Genomic DNA, 22,492 nt, shown 5'->3' on the forward strand with positions numbered 1-22,492 from the left:
ATTGAAAGTTTTAAGAGAAAATTATTTAGAAATTGTAAAGGTTCTATTGTCGTTATTCTTCATAACTCATGTAGTCCTGAAGACATGACTGCTTATGTTGAATTAATAGACATTAGTTTGGTTTGTTTTAAATTTCACGCAAAGCTACACGAGAGCTACCTGCACTAGCCGTCCCTAATTTTGCAGTGCAAGACTAGTGGGAAGGTAACTAGTCATCACCACCCACCGCCAACTCTTTTACCAATGAATAGTGTGACTGATCGTCACATTATAACGTATCCATGGCTGAAAGGGCGAGCATGTTTGGTGTGACGGGGATTCAAACCCACGCCCTCAGATTACCATCTGGCCATACCGGAACTAGTAGACGTTATATTTAATGCTTATATATAATTACTTTATTTACGATCCATATATCTAACATATAATAGTAAATAGATAAGAATAAACCTTGAAATTTTACTTATATAATGTATTTTATTTACTTTAAAGCCACAATTTAACCAATACAAACCAACTTCGGGCAAAACTCACAATACAATAATTTCCAGTGTCCGTGAATCAGGCCGTCATGTGTTTTATTTACAAATCACAGTCGTCAAACTAAATAATCTGATGACGTCAATCAGATATGATGAAGCCTTGAGATGTCAAGACCCACGGATGGCACTATGTAACAGTTCAGCAAAAGAAAATTTTTCGTAACATTTTCATACATTCATTCAACTGAAATACTTCTACACATACAAGTCCCGAATGCATAAAAAAATACACACACGATAAATTATTACACAGTTTCAAAATAGCAAATGTTTTAAATGACAAAAAATTATAAAGGCGAGGAGTGTTGATACATCATAATGTATAAAAACAGTTCTCTCACTCGTGTCGATAAATTAATGAGATAATAGAAAAGAACTTTAGCTTGAATGGGTATAATTATATTTCAATGACTCTGATTTTAATCAACTAATATTAAATGCACAAGATATTCCAGATGATAAGGAAAACACATAGATCGATATGCCTTCTTCTATATTGGATATTAGTAACAATTCAAAAAGTTGATATTACTTTCATGTTAGTTTCTTCTTTTAATTAATAGAAAATTGTTCATTTAATTTATTCTACTATACGTAAAACATTACAGAGAAACATATGTGTAATGTAAAAATGTCTTAAACACGATGTTTTGAATACAAAGTTTTTATCGAGCGCCACTGTTTTTAACAGTTCATACTATAAACGGTGTGGAGTTTGCATCTTTCTGCTTCGTCTGAGGTTTTATGAAGAGTTAATGATATTTATCGTGTAAATTTTGTTTTAAACAACCGGATTTGTAGGTCATCTTGAACTGAAGAATCGTTAGTTCGTCACGTATTCAAAATAAGCCTAAATCTTATAGATGCGTATTCACTTATACTCACAAGAAAAAAGGAACAGTTGGTTAAAAACATACTCATCCTGCCACAAAAGTTAAATGGAAAAGATTCTCAGATGATTAATTTATTTCTCATTATAATGACTTCTTATATAAATGATTATTAGTGTTTAAATACATATAAACTCTAATCCACGTAAGTTGTCAAATAGCATTGGATAGAAATGTGACTTAACCAACTTTCAAATATGGCAGATTGTAGAAGATGATTAATAAATGTTTATATTGACCCAAATTGCATGACTTCTTGTGTTTAAAGGAGAACAGTATCAATACAAGTATCCCAGAAGTCTCATCAGGAAAAATTAAATGTACTTGGGAAATCATCATAAATGAACGAGAACAACTTATCAAGTATTCTCGAACAATGAAACTTAATTCCTCAGCGTAGCTTGCTCACTATAAAAAAAAGTTAAGCAGTTCTGGCAGCCAGAAGTGTAACCACGAGTTATTAAGTCGTTTCTATTCTCTCGTCCAATCCCATAAATACTTTGTGCAATTGTAGCCATCTGATGTCTTTTGACTTTATGACCAGAAATATCTAACTAAATAAAACTTTATAGTTTTTACAACAATTTACCTATTAATATACAGTTGCATCACTGCATTTGATCAGAAAGCCAAACATGTATTCTATTGTAAAATGTGCAAAAACATATTATATTTTTAGTTTATTATCTTTGTTTCAATAACCTTTTGTTTTTTCACAGTCACCGAAAGAAATTATTTTCATTCATAATATCCAGTCTCTCTCTAAAATCAAACGACAGATGCCAGTTCTATTGTATCTTCATAGAAATAATTATATGTAGACGAAAACATTTTAACAGTTACTTGTTAGCATTTTTATTATGAAGTTGAGTGTAAAGAACATAGATAGAAGTTGGGGGAGGTTTCTCAGCCGGAACTGCGTTAATGTCTAAGGTATTAAAGGACTAAAGCACTTGAAATCGTTAATACATTGACTAGAAGAGGAAACCATCCTTTTCAGCCAGTATGAATATTAGAAAACCTTCTGAGATTATGGAATGTTATAATCCAAACAACTGAAGGTCAAGAAAGTATGAATCTGTTTAGCATGGATTTGATAAAGGAATACGAAAGAAGGAGTCACATGAGAAAGGACCGTTGTACGTGATAGAAAACGAATAAACCGAGGGAATCAAAGAACGAAAGTAATAAGTTGCCAGTATGAAATAAAACTTCTTTTTATATCTTTGTCTAATTGATTACTAATAATAAACAACAACTTGTTATTAATTTTACGTTAATATGAGTCAATACCAGATTGGTATAAGTACAAATAAAATAAAGTAGATGAGCATAAGAAGGTAAAGATAGGTGCAACTACAGTAACGAAGTGGTATCAAAGCAATCTACAACCATTTTGAAAAGTTTAATTACGTGGAAAATTTCAGACATTAAGTAAATGTTTATCGCATTAACACGTTAAAACTCAATTTTAACACAGAACTAAAATATAATGTAATAACTGAAGTGCTACTGGTTTCACAAATATTTAATTTGGATTATTAAATAATAGTTAGCTCTTGGTTTCACTTATTTTATTGACGAAATAATATACGATTTCATACTATGATTTACAAAGCACTTTACGATGTTTGTGTTTTTGTGTTATTTCTTTTTAAACTTCAATTTTTATTCGATTCGTTATTTAACGTCATATTTCTAACTGTATTATTTCATTGCCAAAATACAGAGTGGTAATAAGTAAAAGTTATTATGGATGACTCGAAACAGATTTTTTAATAATGTGTTCTGAAGACAGCTATTTTTGGTTCAAGTCTGAATGTTTCTTTTCGTTTTAGTAACGGAAGCAGTGTCCAGATCTGCCTCTAGTTCACATAATCAAAAGAGTGACGCTGTAGAATGTCATCTAAGTTTATTTTAGAAAGACTAGGCTATTGGATGTTTCTTCAAATGAAGCGCTAAGTGGTCTGAGCGAGAAAAGCACCGTTCGCAGTGGATACATTTGAAAGGTTTGGAGCCTGTGTGCTTACGATAGTGACGGGTGAGCTCGTCAGATCGAGCAAACCGCCATTCACAGCCTTCCCAGTTGCACTTATAAGGTTTTTCTCCTAAAGAAAAGAAAAGAATTATTAGTTTCATATAAATAAGTAGCTTCCATCATGCTGTACACAATTTGTTAATGCACTCTATCAACTTGAAATTAACAGTGTAGTTAAATTATGCAAACTATACATTTTTATAAACTTGTACTATGAATAAAATACTTCTAAAATAACTTTACCATCATTTTACTATAAGTAACTAAAATACATTTATGTAAAGGCAACTTATCTGTTTTGCTTTATATTAATCAGCTAATGATCTCTTCTGTATCACAGTTCTTAAGGACTGACAAGTTATTTATCAGCTAAACTGCTATCGTCAGTGTAAACATTAATCCAACTAATTACTACTTTGATTACCCTAGAAGCTAAAGGAAGGAGAGAGGAGGGATGTTATTAAAGTTGGAAACGTTATGGTTCCGAAACTGTCCGTCATCAGGGACAGTTCCTAGACTGTCGTAAAAAAGTGGGTCATTATGTCATAGTTCAATAAAGTGTCACCAGATGATGCAATTAAACTTATGGAAGGTTGAACTTATACTTTGATACCAGACAGGCAGCTATAATGGATGATTACATAATTGTGCCACAAAGCAGAGAATGTGTTTCTAGGCCACCATTACAGGTGGCCACGAATCATACAATACATGTCTTATCATGTCGATAATTAATAATTAATTATTTAATTAAATTATCCTTAAAATGACGCTTAAGAATAATTCATTAAATCATTCATAATCAATTCACTCTAAAAAGAACGATTCACACTAATTATATAGTTAATCATAAAAACGACAGTGAATGCTAATTCATTAGTTATTTGATAATTAAATCATTCTATCACAAAATAGAGAGCATGTTTCTAGGCAACAATTACTCATAGAATACATGTCTCAACTTGTACTTAGACCTTGAGGGTGTCACCAAACATTCAGTTTTTAAATTGTTCTATTCGCCGGCAGAAATAATCATGTAGCTACAAGATGTACGCCAATTTACTCTCAAAATACGTCAGTAATCACAAAACTAATGTAAAAGTGTATCCTTTATCTACTAATTATCTTTCATTCTTTAATATAAAACTTAGACGACTATAACTTAAGGAGAACCGTGTGATATGAATTATTTCTGTTACTGTCGTGAACTTTAGTAAATATCGTAAACAACAGAAGTATAACAAGAATTATACACTGACTTGTATGAAAGTTAATTTAATATTGGTAATCCATACAGATTATAGTATTTATAAATACCAAAGGTATTGTATTGCCAGATATATTTGTCCCTCAGATAAAATGAAAAAATGAATACTACTGATATTTCTTTACTTGCCTAAATTATTACATCTTCAAGAAGCTATAGTATGTATATAACTTTGTCTGTTATATTTAACCGACAAATATGTGAGCTCTAGATTCAAAAGAGAAAATAATAGCCTAGAAGTAGAAAATAACTTCCTATTGCACCATCAAATATTGTGAATATACATTTAGTTTTCTATAGTGATGTGTAAAGTGTAAGAACAGATGAGTTTGTTTTCATATAGAACCATCCTCAGAGTTAATGAATAGTTGACGTACAGTTTCTTTTAATTTATTTTGTAATACACTACATGGCCAAAAGTATGTGGTCACCCCTTCTAATTAGTGGGTTCGACTATTTTAGCCACACCCATCGCTTATAGGTGCATAAAATGAAGCATACAACCATGCAATCTCCATAGACAAACATTGGCAGTAGAATGGGTCGTAATGAAGAACTCGGTGACTTTTAATGTACATTGTCATAGGATGCCACTTTCCAACAAGTCAGTTGGAAAGCAACGTCAGCGCAAGAACTGTTCGTCGAAAGCTTCGTGAAATGGGTTTCTATGGCCGAGCAGCCGCACACAAGCCTAAGATCATCATGCGCAATGACAAGCGTTGGCTGGAGTGGTGTGAAACACACCACCAATGGACTCTGGAGCAGTGGAAATGCGTTCTTTGGAGTGATGAATCACGCTTCAATATCTGGCAGTCTGACGGAAGAATCTGGATTTGACGGATGCCAGGAGAATGCTACTTGCCTAAATGCATAGTGCTAACTGTAAAGTTTTGTGGAGGAGGAATAATGGTCAATGTCTGTTTTTCATGGTTTGGACTAGGCTCTTTAGTTCCAGTGAAGGGAATTCTTAATGCTATAGCATACAATGATACTATAGAGAATCGTGTGCTTCCAACTTTGTGACAACAGTTTGGGGAAGGCCCTTTTTTGTTTCAGCATGACAATGCTCCCGTGCACAAAGCGAGGTCCATAAAGACATGGTTTGCTGAGGTTGGTTTGGAAGAACGTGACTGGCCTGCACAGAGCCTTGATCTCAACCCCATCGAACACCTCTGGGATGAATTTAAACGCCGACATCAGTGCCAGACCTCGCTAAGGAAGGTAGCTAGTCTACTCTTCTACCAACGAATAATGGGATTGACCATCACATTATAACACCCCCGCGGCTGAAAGGGTGAGCATGTTTGGTATGACGGGGATTGTCAGATGAAACTTGTCCAAACTGTAAGATGGATGATATTTCTTTACATGCTTAAATGATTACATCTTTAAGAACTTCAGATTATGTATCTTTTGTTTGTTTTTGTTTGTTTTGAATTTCGCACAAAGCTACTGGAGGGCTATCTGTGCTAGCTGTCCCTAATTTAGCAGTGAAAGACTAGAGGGAAGGCAGCTAGTCATCACCACCCACCGCCAACTCTTGGGCTACTCTTTTACCAACGTATAGTGGGATTGACCGTCACATTATAACGTCCCCACGGCTGGGAGGGCGAGCATGTTTGGCGCGAAGGGGATGCGAATCCGCGTCCCTCAGATTACGAGTCGCACGCCTTAACACGCTTGGCCATGCCAGGCCAAATTATGTATCTATCTTTGCATATTATATTTAAAAGTCCAAGAGAAGAGTTCTAGATCAAAACCTAGCATAATGGAGGTAACAGCTTATTTGGATAGCAAATTTACTGATATAAAAAGTATGTATTATATTTTATCATAAGAAACTTGAAAGCCACTGATACAGAATTTCTAGATTGTTTGTCTATTTTATATAAACTATTGAAATACTTTTTTGACGCATCCTCTGTATATAAATATATATGTTTAATATATTTGTTTTATTTAAATCATAAACATTTAAATATTCCATAATATTTGAGTATGTGTGGCACTTTACAAGTTTTGATTTGTATATTGAAAGTGAGTTTTAAATTGTAAGTAAATTGAACAGCTGATTTAGTTTTCATATATTTTGTATAATTTCTAAAATGAAGATAACTTTGATTATTTGTGCAATGTGAATATTAATTACAGTTTATTATTATAAAATCATTATTTTAACCGATTGTTGTGTTACAAACACAGAATTGTTACGAAAACTTTAACATTAATATTTCAAAATATATCTGTTCATTCTAGACATGATTTTTTCAATGAATTGTAATTTCATTTAATCTATTATGTTAAATAATGTTTTTGACAGTTTATTATATTCATGTCACTGAAAATATGTAAACACTTGTTTGATAGTTAAAAAAGTAAGTTTAATAAAATACAGACCTTTTATGACACATAAATGATATGAAAACGTAATTTACTAATGAATTAGTGTACATTTTGGGCAGATTAATTATAAATGAATTAGTGAATTAATTATAAATGTTTAATTAATGTTAATCATCTTTTTTATAATGATTTAATTAACTATAAAATTAATGACTAATTTTATTCTTATTGAGACATTTATGAGTCATGGTTGCTTAGAAATATGTTTTTTGCCCTGTGGTAAGATGATCTAATTATTAATTAACTAATTAATTAGTGTTAAGTGTCCTTTTTATAGTGATTTATTTATGAATAGTTTAATGAATTATTCTTAAGCATCCTTTTAAGGATGATTTAATTAAATAATTATCGATATAATGAGACATGTATTATATGAGTCATAGCTACTTGTAACGGCGTCCTAGAAACACATTCTCTACTTTCTGGTGCTATGTAATCATCCATTTTAGTCGCTTGTCTACTATTGAACTATAATCTCAGCCCACCAAAAGATTAGTTGCCTCATCTGGTGACACTTTATTGAACTATGACATAATTGTGTAATGTGTAGTGGGCAAAACACAAATGTATGATTTTATTAATACTGCTTGATGTTTATAGCAATTGACCTTCGGTCAATGGTCGCGGATCCGAATCCCAAAGATGCTCGTCTTTTTGCCATGGAGTCATTATAATTTATAGTTAATGCTGCTGTTCGTTAGTGAAAGAGTAGTTCAAGGATTGGCGGTGGATGGGGGTATTTAATAGCTGCCTTTCGTCTAGTCTATCTCTATAAAACTAAGGTCAGCTAGCGAAATTAGTCCTGAAAAAGCTTCTCGCGAAATTCAACAAAGAAACAATTAAAATTTTGTTTACAATTAAAAGGAGAATGTTAAAATCATTACACAATAAGACGTTATTAAAGCAGGGACTAACCCTAAAACAAAGTCTTTAAATTGTAAATATACTTAATTTCCCAGGCTACAATAACACAAATGACGTAAAATAATAGTTCACAACCAGTACACCTCACCGTTTGTCGATAACAATAATAAATGATTTAAAAACAACACTTCTGTAAAACATATGTATTTACAATTAAAAGGAATACAATGTTTTAATCATTACAAAATAGTTTTTAAAACAAGGACTTAGCGGTAGAGTTTTTTACTAGAGCAAGTTAATAACTATTTATTGTATGATTATTCTAACGTCATTACTTTTAATTTTACAGATGTTTTACACAAATGTTTTAATTACTTAATTACAACTGTGATAAAATATATATTTCTGCTCCAGTTGGCTTCGCAATATTGGTCTTGTTGGTAACAGGATATTAACATGGGAGATAAAATATTACCAGTAACTGTTGAATAGGTTAGTATGTGAGTTTTTCAAATGATGTTTAGTTGTGAAGTACAGCAACTTTTAAGACTTTAAATATTTTGTTAATAAATTCACATAACTGACACCACGTAATACTTCTCTACATGTTCTGATGAACCAGCTAAGATACCATAGTTTATTTTTATTAATATAAACAAAATCACAATTTTATCGCTTCTGATTCGTGTTAATAAAACTCTGCCTTTACTCATAACACAAATCTACTTCACTTCCATTAATTTCCTCAAAAATCGGCAACAAAAACAATTAATGTAACATATAAATGACAAAGGAAAGGATATCAATTACAAAGCGAGATGGCAGCACAGACAAAGAAATATCTTAGAATTAAAGTTCTTTTGTTGTTGTTTTGAATTAAGCACGAAGCTACATAATGGGCTATCTGTGCTTTACCCACCACGGGTATCGAAACCCGGTGTTTAGCGTTGTAAATCCGCAGACATACCGCTGAGCCACTGGGGGCAAAGTTCTTCTGAAATCCTACTTTTCTATCAATGCATATAGTTTGTTTCTATAATAATAAGCATAAAATTTTGAGTGTACTTAACTTATTTGTATTTATCTTGTTTACAAACATTATCATAAAGCAAGTACGTTTCTGTCATCTAAGTTTATTTTAATGAATTAACAGGATCCATTGTTACTCTAAGTTATATTATGCACTGGAAGATAAGTGATTTTGTAAATTCTAAGGTCTTAGAATTGCGTTTACAAGAGATTAGGAGCAATTATAATGGAGCAAGAAACTACTTTGTAATAATATAAAACGGAAAAAGAGTTATCAACTTGTAAATAATTTAAAACTTGACTTGAAGTTCTTACAAAATAATTTCATTGGTTTTATTTTACGGTTGTGAAAAAAGCGCTTCATTTCTGAGGTAATTAAGTTATAAGGGCGACAAACTCGCATTGTACTCATTTTGTCTCTATATTTCTTAATAAATGAACACTTAAATACAAAAATGCTACACCATCGTATGATCAAAAGCCTTGATGACTTCGACTTTACTTGGCTTTTATAATGAGTTTTATTGCCATAGCTTTCAGAACATTGCACATTTGTTAGTGTTGGACGATAAGCAAATATGAAGAAAGGATATTGAAATAACTTCATAGTTATTTATACGCAATTAGGTTATTATGAATATGAGACATCTATGTCATGCTTCTTTATTCTTATAGCCGGATGTGGATGTGTGGGTTTATATGATTTTTTTCTTAATGATCTTCAAAAACAGTCAAAGACACTTTGGTTGTTATTATTCAGCAGGTGACTATATTTCGCTGAAAGTACAATATAGATCATAGAATGCAAAATTACTGTTAACCTACTCAGATACCAGAATGAGGTTAGATAGTATCCCTCAAACTAGACAATGGTGGATAGCGTGCTTGTTTATACTGTTCGCAGTTGTTTTTGTAATGTTTCAAAAATATATACGTAAAAAGTGAATTAAAATTAACATAAGCATTTCCACGTAGACCTTTTATCGACCCATTAGATCATGGTTTTCTGTTTTTGCAAAAACAGTACGATGTAAAACGAAAAAAATACTAAAATATATCAATCTATAATAGCTGAAAAGATATTTTAAATATATTTTTAACAACATTGGTACTGTGCTTTATTCTGGTTTTTGTATTATAAAATATGCTGTTATTCAAACTCTCGGTAGCTTAGTAGTACATTTGACTTAAAATGGTAAAATCGGGAGTCAATCTATACGATATGAAAAGCACAGGTAGCCCTTTGACTTGCTTTGATAACAAACAAGAGTAGTATTAAAAATAGGTATTAAGAGACTAATAGGAAGGTAGAAAGATGATTTCAGTATTACGTATTTTATTTGTTTGTGATTTTTATTAAATTGAAGTATTTTATTTCCATTTTAGATTCTGTGTATTTATAATTCTCTTTGTTTCTCTTCATATATTTTTAGGTAATGTTTTGGTGCTAATTCTTTAGATGAACGTAATGTACATTTCTTGATAAATTCTAATAGTGTGGTATCTTATTTTAGCTAGAAATAAAAACAGCTGTCAAAAGCAAGAAAACGAAGAAGCAGGGGGAAAAGTCAATAAATGCGTTCATTTGTTTGTTTGCTTCTTGTGATAGGCTGGAAGGAAGACAGTTTGCTAACAGCACCCACCACCAACACTTATGTCTAACAGTGGGATCTAATCGTAACTTGTCGTCGTCGTGGCAGCTCCTCGAGGTTAAGGGTGATGGTCCTGCAAGTTCATACATGGGTCTGTAGATTGTTAATTAAGCCAATCTTTACTGCACAGGTCTTTTTGCAGTAAGGGTAGGTCAGTTCAGAGGGAAGGAGATGTTTCAGTAGTAGCTGGTGTTGTTTCCTCTTCTCTCACTTCGCTTCAAAATGTTGTCTTCTTGATGACTTAAAGAATGCTGCTCTTTGATGGGTAAAGGATCTCCAGCTGTTTCGGTCGTGAGCGAGAGTTTCCCAATTGTTAACATCAATGTTGCATCTCTTGAGTGTTGTCTTCAGACCATCTTTGAACCGCTTCTTCTGTTCTCCTCTCATTCGTTTCCCATTTTTCATTTGACCATGCAGGAGTTATTTCGGGAGTCGAGTGTCATCCATTCGGAGCATTGGCCTGTCCATCGGAGGCGGCTCTTGATGATGTTGATTCTGTATTCCTCCCATTTGATCTTCAAGATACTCCGGAGGTACCTTTGGTGGAAGCATTCCAGCTGGTTCAGGTGTCGACGATATGTTTCCCATGTTTCAGATCCGTACAGGAGGGTGAGGATAACAACTGCTTTGTATACGAGCATCCTGATGACTGTCTTAATGTCTCGATCCTGGAAAACTCGTGTTCGGAGGCGTCCAAAGGCAGCTCCCGCACATTTCAGACGATACTAGATTTCGAAGTCGATGTCTTCCAAGGATAAGAGATGGCTTTCCACATAGCATAAACTGCTGACGTTTTCTAGGAACTGGTCTTGTAGTTTGACAGCAGGCGATACAGGGTTAGCCGTCGCGGGTGCTGGTTGAAGGAGAATTTGGGTCTTGGTCACGTTGATAGAGAGTCCCATATTTTGGTAGGCAAAGTCAAAAGAATTGTTACTTGTACTCACATATTTGTATTTTTGCCCAACAAAGAAAGTTCTACGGGTGATAATTAGAGTTTCTAAAGTGACTCAAATCTCTAAAGTTTGATATTATTAATTGTGAGATACCCAATTCCTACAGATAGAAAATAAATGAACGTTCTGGACTGAACCCAATTTTATAAAAACACTTTTCTTGCTTAAATATCATTCAAGTTCATAATTATTAAAATATTTTGACACAATATAACATAAACTTATTATAATAGCGTCTATAGCCCTGTATTAATTCATATCAAACATTCAGTGCTTGTTTTGTCCTCTTTGTTATCTAATAACCTTCGCAAGGCGACGTGGCAAGTTCGATGAGATTATTGATATGATCTAACTTGATTTCATCCAAACTTGTTACTAGATTGCAGTGTAGCTCAGTTACAGTAGCTGGTTTAGATTAGCAATTTTCCTGCTCAATTCTGCTCAACAGATTTTGCTGACCATGACAGTCTTGTAATTTCCTTGTAGTTTAGATAATTCTGTACAATAAACGCACTATTGGCAGTGGTTTTGTCATCCTGGAACAGAAAGTTATTGCTAAATTTTTCCCTAGCACATGGCTGAAATATTATCTCCCTATGATGCCTGTAGGAGACGCTATTGTCGTTTATCTGAAGAATACAAATATTAGGTTTTCTACCATGATGAAAAATTGCCCAAATATATACTACACAATCTCCTGTGTTTCTTGTAGGAAAGACAATCTTCCCTCGTCTATTTTCAAGGAAAATGACGAAAACGAATCCTACCATCAGCTTTAACAAGCTAAAACATGTTATCAGTGTTATAACTGTAAGTTATCGTGCTCTCTTGCCAAAGAAACAAGTTGACGTCAGTGTACTTTTTTTTTTTTTTCGCAAAATGACTTTGTTTAATCAGTCGTTTATTCAATGTTCTTCTGAATATCATGGAATGCACGTGTCAATGCCCTTCCTGTCGTAAGGTTTTGCAAAACGCCTTTTGACCTTAACATGTTAACGTGATCGAAATATGATCATCTCGTGCTACTGTGTCTGACAGCCTACTTTCCTTGAAAGTCCTATAGTCCAGTAATATTTAAGGATTCTAGTACAATGGGAGTAACTTATTGTTCTAGCACATCCGTTTGATTCATGTCATTTCTGGACAGTCGAAAAATTTGACGTTCTATAAATTTTGGCACGTGATAAGACGTAACTCAACACAGAAAATTTATCTGAACAAGTGTTGATTTGTATTAAAAAAGATATACTAAAATAACACCCTCTTATACACAACATGAGTTTTTGTGTGTCGTGATGAACAAATGCTCAAATCAATTTAAACAAACTACAATAACACATCGAACATGCTTGTCTGATCATATGCTACCTTCTATGTTATCACTCAGGTATTTACTCAATAAATACTCTATGCACTGTAGATAATAATATCAATATCGAACAGTATGCTCACATTATGGCCAAGACAGTACAAGTATGTTTTTGTTTGTTTTTTTTATTTCGTGCAAAGCCACTAGAGGGAAAGCAGCTAGTCATCACTGCCAACTCTTGAGCTACTCTTTTACCAACGAATAGTAGGATTGACCGTCACATTATAACGCCCCCAGGGCGAGCATGTTTGTTGCGATGGGGATTCGAACTCGCGACGCTCGGATTTCGAGTCGAACGCCTTAACACACCTGGCCATGCCGGGCTCCGGTACAAGTAATTTAGTAATATAATTTTAATTTTTTCTTTTGGAAAGACATAAAGGACAAAGATTGACAGTTTTATGTTTTAAGATTATTTAACGAGCAAAATGATTTTTACAATCTAAGTTCAAAAAATTGTTTTCAATCCCTAGAATATATCCGTGGTAAATAAATGCTAATTGTGAATATATTGCAATGAGTTTTACTCTAGATGTAGCAGAATTAATAATTTAACTGACAAAGTTTCTGTTCTTTTAAAATGCATACAATTAAACACGTTGATATATATATAGAAATAAATAGATAAATAATGATTCTTTGGAATTTCGCTCAAAGATACACCAGGGCTATCTGCTCTAGCAATCCCTAACTCAGCAGTGTAAGACTGTAGAGAAAGCAGGTAGTTATCAAGACCCACCGCCAACTCTTTTATCAACAAATAGTGGGATTGACCGTAACATTTCGTAACGCCCCCACGGTTGAAGCAGCGAGCACGTTTGGTGTGACGGGAATTCGAACCCGCAACCGTCAGATGGGGAGGTCAAGTGCACTGACCACCTGGCCATGCCGGGTAATAAATAGTAAATATTATTGGTTGAAGTTACTTGCCATAATTTCGTCATATAAATGTTTCATTGAATGTACTTTATCAAAGGTGAGATTTTGTACTATATTGATTTTGATGTAGGTTCAACAAATAAACATTTACAACAAGGTTAATATATTTCCTTGAGTAAATCGTGTAGAGCTGAATGTAAACCGGGTCTAGCTATGGATCTGTAGGTTCAGTGTTTGTGTTTCTTTACAACAAAACAAAAATAATATCACATTTCGCAATTTAGGATGGCGACTACGTTACAAAGGTTACGGTGAAATCCCATTTCTTGGTCAGAGTTGGCAGTGGATGCAGTTGACTAATTGTCTCTCTGATAATCCATTTATTTAATATTACGGATGGCTAGCTTGTGTGTGTGTTTTCTTATAGCAAAGCCACACCAGGCTATCTGCTGAGCCCACCGAGGGGAATCGAACCCATGATTTTAGCGTTGTAAATCCAGATGGCTGGCGCCTTTGAATGGCAAATATTCGAAAAAATATCAGATTATTTAATTATAGATTTCTTACTTCGAGGCAATATTTAAATGATCTAAGAAGCATTATACAGACCTGGCATGGCCAAGCGCGTATGGCGTGCGACTCCTAATCCGAGGGTCGCGGGTTCGCGCCCGAGTCGCGCCAAATATGCTCGCGCTCCCAGCCGTGGGGGCGTTATAACGTGACGGTCAATCCCACTATTCGTTGGTAAAAGAGTAGCCCAAGAGTTGGCGGTGGGTGGTGATGACTAGCTGCCTTCCCTCTAGTCTTACACTGCTAAATTAGGGACAGATAGCCCTCGAGTAGCTTTGTGTGAAATTTCAAAACAAACAAACAGTATTATACATCAGTTGTACATTAAATATTAGGTTGAATTTTTAAAATATACAGACTGATCAGAAAAAAAACCTATTTTTATTTTTTTTCAGAAAAGTAAGTATTTTTAAAATAGAATATTAAAACATAAAACTGGCATATTTATTTGAAACCATTTAATTTGGTTTCGACAATAGATATCTAATACTTTATAGTTGTTATTTCTTATCTGGTGGCATAAGAATGGTTTTACTCTGTCATTTTTGAAGAGTACTTGATTTTTGTTTGAAAATGATTTTTCATCAGTCAGATCCAGTTTATTCTGTAAGTCAGTTCCTTTTGGAAATCAGTGTTTGCTACTCATTGTTTGGATTTTTGTGGTTCTTCAAAAGGAAACGCTGTTTCTATTTTGGTAACTCTTGACAACATATTTTTTGTCTGTCACAATGTTTTTTAATATGTAATCAAGGACAGGCAGCTCCTAAATAAAAGTTGCCTGATTTCTTGTTATAAGGAAATAAGAAGTCAAACTCTCGTAAACAAAATGTTGGAAAAGTTTTTCGATAAGGACTTGGAAATACAAATAGCTTTTTCGTATGAAATAGCAATACACCTGTAAAGCAACCACTTTTAAAATTACTTTATAAACAAGAATATAAAGTACATATTAATGCACCAAAATTCCAGAGGTCATTTGTAAACATCAAACTGTAACAAAATAAAAAAATTGTTCAAATGCTACTGTTAAAAGAAGTATTAAAAGTGTTCTATCACTTTAACAGTCAACTTATCATTTTAGCCGCGGAATGACTAATCACAGAATGGCTTCGAGTTTTTTCCTTGTTTTTTCAAGTACAAACGTTTAGCTCATAGCTCCGTCTTCTCTTAACCGATTTGAGATCTAATTAGAATTTTGGACTCACAATGTCAAACTTATTTGATTGATATATAAGCAACGACCAAGATGTAATAGACTAATTTACTCTAATCGTACGTAAAAGAACGTCATTTTAAGGGTATACTGATGAGTAATACCATCAAATTGGGTATGCGCGCACTCCACGCTTGGTATTGGTAGCGCACAAAAAATTCCTAAGAAAAAATAGATTAACTTACTCTAATCCCGCCTAAAATAATTTCAAGTACTGCAGCTATTGAGGATTCCTTTTTGTTTTTTCTTTTTCTTTTTCTAGTGCTCAGTATATTTCTACACGTGTTCATTAATGTATCTATAGAGAATACTACCCTCAATAATTCAATTAACGAAGGACTCCACTGTTTCCATAGTGATTACCGACAAATTTCAGAGAATCTACACGGATATTGTTTTTCTGTAAGTTTTTCTCAAACATCTCTCGGTAAAAGCTGAAAATGAAAGATGATTTTGTTCTTGCCTCTTCCTTATTTCCTCATCCTAAACTTTTGTCCCTCAACCACTTGACGCGCAGAGCTTGACATTAGTCAAGCACCATCATGATTAGTAACACATCATGTTCATTAAATTATCTTATTAATCAACGGCATGTGAATATGATGTATACATGTATTAGAGTCCTGCTAAAAAGTTACACTGAGACAGATCTGAAAAGTACATAAAATAACCTTCTTTTAAAAAGTCTGAGTGATATCAAAATATTATATATTCTGTTAGTAACGTATATTTTTGTCCATTTCGAATGTTTAGATATTGTACCGTTACATTAAAATAACTGTTTCATAAAATCTTTAAATGGTTCTTTCATAATGACTAATTTGTGGACAAAAGAGACAGTATCAACAGTATGTCTGAAAAATACAAAATATAGTAAAATTATAGAAAATATTCTTACAGTAATTAGAAACAGGTGTTCGTCTGGTTTTAAACGGGGAGAAACAGTTTCGATAAAATCCTCTTTGTTGTGGTATCAGAATTTAATAAACTTACAAACTCGGACGAAATGTTAGATTTTTCTGAAAACAAAGTAATTAGCTTTCTTTATACCACAGTTTTATCACAGTTGTCTCTATTGTCAATTAATGACAAATCTAAATGAGAAAGCAAACAGGTATGCATAAATTCTGAATAAAAAATACCAACTTTTATAAAACTGTAAGTTAAATTATTCATGTTAAACCTTTCGAAAACGTAATTGTTTGTTAAAGTTGCATAAACTCGCGTGTTTTTGTGTCAAAAATAAAGAAGTCCAACAATATTTCACTCGTTTATTAAAAAACAAGTAAACTAAATGAAAGAAAATAACTAACATTCCTTGCTATGAAGTATCAATCAGTGTCTGCATGCTTGATTTACAAATTACTTCAATCGTTTCCACATTGGGTGTTACTGCAAACATAATTGCAGAAAATAAATACGACTTCCGAGTGTTTACTGTTTAGGATACACTGTACAAGTGATGTATAAAGCAGGTCTTTTTCACCTCGTAAAATAATGTCTTTTAATTAGTATAAACACCTGTGCCTCATTTTTAATTCATTACATTGAAATCTTTGAGAACAAGATTATTAATGATTAGCCAGTTTTTAAAGTTACACAAACAAACTTTGATTGTCATACATTCCAAGAAAACACTTTATGTTACGTTATTCAGTAAAACAAAGTCTTGTAAATCAGACGTGATGTTGTAAGTGAGACCGTCAAAAATAAAAGAAAATGCTTTAAGTAGTTTTCCGTCCATACGAAATCCCTAAGATGTTAACACTTGTTTGAGGCAAAAGGCGGCGCTACATGTCTGTTATGGTGCGTGTGTGTTTTATTTTTGCAAAGCTACATCAGGCTAACTGCTGAGTCTACCGAGGGGAATCGAACCCCTGATTTTAGTGCCTGTTATGGAAGTTAAATGAAGAAATTATCATGGTCGCTAGAATAGCCTGTATAAAATTGCACAGAGCACGTTTTCAATTTTAATGAAAACCACATGTAAATTAGTAATACCATTTCTAATCAGAGCGTGGTGCAATATAACCACGAATAAGAAATTTTATGCCTAATCACATATTTGTTGTAACAGTGAAAGGCTTAATAAAATTATGATTCTTGACTCTCTTTTTTACCTCATACAACTTGTCTTATATATTTATGTCAGGCGTGTAGTTAAAAACTTATTACTGCACAATGACGGTACTTCTGATAATTTGGGTAAGTATTTAGCTATTTGTATTAACATTTTGGATACTGCTGAGTTAGCAGCTGTTCCATTTTGCCATCTCACGTATTTTTACATTAAATGAAAAAAAAAAGTATATATATTGACAATAATTACGTCATGACTATTTGGATCTTCTGATTATGGTAACAGCTAACAGGTAAATCATAGTGTGTACACTTACAGCCCAAATAGATAAACAAAATAGGAATCTATTCAAACATCAAAATGTGTAAGCAGTACTTATCTAATATGCGCTGTTTAATCTTCAGACTTATAATTTACTCGTGTATTTGAACTTTAATTTGTATATTTTGGATTTTTTTTTGTTATTTAACCACAAAACCACACAATGGAATACGTATATTGTGCCCATCACGAGTATCGAAACCTGATTTTTAACGTTATGATACCGCTAAGCCCCTGCGGAGCAGGAGTATCTCCCTTTTGTAAGGTTTCCTTGTTTTTCTTTTAATCAAAGGAATACTATACTAAAAATAAAATAACATATATACATACGTCGAATTAGTTATCTTTCACACTTTCAAACATATACATATATGAGCGCGCGTGTATCCACTTTTGGAAATAAATTACTTATCTTTAAAACATAAATTATAACAGTATATCGAAAGCTACAAAACACATTAACAGGATATAACTAACATATCATGTTTTTTTATATTGAGAATTATTCATAACTCTATCAAACAGTAATCTATAAGATTATCAAATAGTTACCAACAAAAGAGTTTGTTTGTTTTTTGAATTTCGCGTAAAGCTACACGAGAGCTATCTGCGCTAGCCGTTCCTACTTTAGCAGTGTAAGACTAAAGGAAAGGTAACTAGTTATTACCATCCACTACCAACTCTTGGGCTACTCTTTTACCAACGAATAGAAGGATTGACCGTCGCATTATAACACACCCACGGCTGAAAGGGCGAGCATGTTTGGTGTGAGAGGGGTTAGAACCCGCGACCCTCAGATTATGAATCGAACACATTAACTACTTAGCCACGCGGGGCTTGCAAAAAATGAAGTGAAGAGGTAATTTAATTTTGTGTAATATTCAACGTTAATTTTGGCACACGCACTCAACTACCTGAAAAGCGTTCTGAAACAGAAACAGAACTACACAGTCACAAAATCATAACGATCAGAAATTTTATTTAATTATATTTTACTGTTAGTGGTATTTCTTCTTGGGGCGAACACCCTAATAATTATTTGAAATGTCATCATTTACACTTTTTAAATGGTATTAATTTTTGTTTGTTTTAGTTTTGTGGCAAGTAATTATTCCAAATTATCGAAACTAATAAATTATTATTGTTTAGTTCGTCTATTATGGGCACTTAGAATGAATCATCGGACTTCTATTTAATTATTGAGCGACATACATACTTACTAGGTAAGTAATAACAGGAAGCAGCAACTTTCAAAATGAATTGTATGTCAAGTTATGATCAGATTTGATGAAATCGAGCTATGCTTTCCGTTACTTTACCTTCTCAGTCACCTCAAATATAAAGTTTTCACAATTATTGAATGTTACAGAGGATTTCACATCTGTAGTTGGCTTCACTAATAATCTATATTTATATAATATATATATTATATTAATATATATATATATTATTTATATATATTATATTAATATATATATATTTACATAATATATTATATATATATTTATATATATTTGTAAACAAAACAACAAGGAAGGACTGCGTTAAAAACAGCAAATCCAAACCTCTGACTAACATTGTAATTTATTAAAAAGTTTACAATATCTGAATAATTGCAAAGTTATAATGCTTATAACAGAAAGGTACGATATATTGCCTTTCCAATTTATGGTTTACCCTCTTTTAATAGTAATGTACCATAATAATGGTTGAAATACTGATACAATAATGAATAGTTAATAGATTTGATAAATAAACTTTAAATAAAATTATTAAATTACGCTGTAACAAATGTAAGAATGTATTAAATAAATATAAAGAAATAAAAATGAGACAAATTTTGCTCAAAATTTCTAATAACTACTTTTAATTATGAATAAGGTCATTTAACAATTTAGCACTACTTGATGCGGATATACACCTTGCCGCATATAAAAGTTTGTTTAGAGCATGATAGTCACTGTAGACTAGTTTATTTAGATAATTGGATGGGACGATTCATACTAGTGTAATTCGTTTACTGTACTATCAATTAGTGCCTTTCTACCACACTGGGGGCTAGAATGTTAACTTCAAGAAGTAAGTTTTCAACTTACTTACCCCATACGGTAGATCCTAATTTTCTTATTCATGTTTTTATTTCAATTAATTTTTCTTCTTTACCTGTGAGAGCAGTCACTGTCTGCACTCAGTGAAGGGTGATATAGATGTGGGACGTTGTGGGTTTGAGGATCCACATTTCGCTCTCCTAATTTCTATTAGTATATCTATTGCTACACTTTTATTTCTTATGTGAGACTGGTGAATAAAGGTTAAGACTAAGAGACAGCGTATCCCCACTGCAATGTAGGCCCTACTTCCTCAGTCACCTCCAAAATCTAGGGTACATTTTATAATCCCACATTATAGCTTGAACCCTGGGAGCTTTTCAATTAGTGCAACGTTTTCTGCTTAATATATTTTTGTTTTGGCTTGTTTTTTAAGTTATAACAACCTAATATATGCTTTCTTTTTCGTTCACGTAAATGGGTCAAAAGTTCATATTATAGCATTACATATAGAAAAATATAAAAACGCGATGCTTATGTTATTATTTTATGTTAAATCGCGCGTTTTGCAAGTGTTTTCTCATTATCAACGTTTTCATCAAAATTACATTCTAAAACATAAAATGTATACTGTATTATATTTTATTGGAATATTATTACACGTTAGAAAACAAAACACTATTTTGGTAATGCGCATGTGCAGTTATTAAATTCACTCTTTGCTTTAAAGAGCTACTGCATAATTGATAATTTTTATTAGACTATGCGTTTTCTTCAGTAGGTTCACTGCAATAATATATATCTATATATTAGCTTTAAGTTACGTCTGTGTCATTACTACAGTTGGATTGTAACTAACAATAATAGCATATGTGAGATATCTGTTGTCTCAGAAGCTACAAACTAACATCCAATATCACTAGTGTGACAGGGTTCCTGTAGGAACAGCATAAACTAGGGAACAGATCAGTGTCGAACGATCACGTGAACAATTAAATATATACCAGCGCGTGTTAGTCACGATGCTTTTTCCGGTAAAGACCGACTGTAAATGGGAGAAGGAAACTCGTAGTTTAATTATGAAGGGATCTTGTTCGTACACGAAATTGTTGACTCATGGCGTTTGTTGCTATCTTTGCCAAATGTCTGGCTCCATTATAAAATATATTGGTTATGTACTGCAACTTAGTTCGTTAGATAATCTGTTTTGTTCATCAAATGTTGATTACAATATTAAAAGTACGAAACATTAATGCAATGCTAAAATAGTCAGTAATCATACAGCTTACCTTTCGCTTAAATCGCCCATTTTGAATATAGTTCACACAGAAATAATTTGTTATTTTATTATTTCGGCAAATGAGGATAATAATCATTTCATGACACATAAAATTAATCAGTATATGTTAATTAAGATCATAGCTAAAGTAAGATTTGTATTTTCTGCAATCATTTAATTTGCTAAATGCATGTTGAATAAACTAACAAGAAAACATTATAAGTATGTGAAAGTAACAGGCGCAAGCCACTCAGAATTTCAACTAAGAAAGAAAGCTTTCAGAGTCACTATTAATTGATACAAATTACCTTATATCATAAACTAATATTACAACCTATAGATCAATTAAATTTAAGTAACATCACAAGTGCAATGCTGTGATACGGTTAGGAAGTTAAATTTCCAGTCCAAATTTTCATTTTTGTTTAAGATACAACGTCATTAATTAATGAAAATAGGTAACTGAATGAAACATAGCTTAAATTTATTTCATTTTCATTTGAAAATAGTTAACTCTAATTATGGTAATAATTTCGTGAGAATGAATTTCATGAACTGCTACTTTGTTGGTGAAAATAATTTCTTTATGGATGATTTACGTGAATGTCTTTAGTATAAACCAATACAGAGTCTATAACACCGAATCGTAGTATCGTCAAATGTAGAGCTTGTAGCCCCAAACACATTATTAATGCATAGTTTAATATTCAAGCATTTTGAAACTAACAACTGATGTCAGTTTCGTTACTCAGACGAGGTTTGGTTATTTCCCGATTTTCTAATTAATGTATTATTACTAAGTTTATTATAATCCAAACGTGTCATTTTAACATGTATATTAGCATCTGAGGCATCATCAACATGTAATCATTGTCTCTCGTCCATAGTTGCGACTGTAGATTTCACATAAAATTATCGCAATGTTTAGCAACGATATTTTATTGAGAAACATGCGGCATACCACCGACAGAGCATTTATTTGGATACAAAATAAATAAAGACGGAATGAGCTTGTCTATAAAAATCTGTAAAATTATGGGAAGATTTGGTTCAAAGTTGTTTTGCCTGCAACTTTAGTAATTTATGATGAATGGT

General features: G+C 32.7%; 1 protein-coding gene across 1 annotated transcript in view; it reads right to left on the reverse strand.

Moving 5' to 3' along the window:
* Positions 1 to 474: 474 nt before the first annotated feature.
* Positions 475 to 22,492, reverse strand: part of LOC143234987 (Krueppel-like factor 6) — a 178,566-nt gene continuing 156,548 nt past the window's right edge. The window contains exon 3 of the mRNA XM_076472682.1: positions 475 to 3,540. Coding sequence (XP_076328797.1) covers positions 3,359 to 3,540 — 182 coding nt within the window. The 3' untranslated portion in view covers positions 475 to 3,358. The remainder of the gene's footprint in view (positions 3,541 to 22,492) is intronic.

Source organism: Tachypleus tridentatus, chromosome 12 (genome assembly GCF_004210375.1).
Source record: "Tachypleus tridentatus isolate NWPU-2018 chromosome 12, ASM421037v1, whole genome shotgun sequence".
In the NCBI taxonomy this organism is placed as follows: domain Eukaryota; kingdom Metazoa; phylum Arthropoda; class Merostomata; order Xiphosura; family Limulidae; genus Tachypleus; species Tachypleus tridentatus.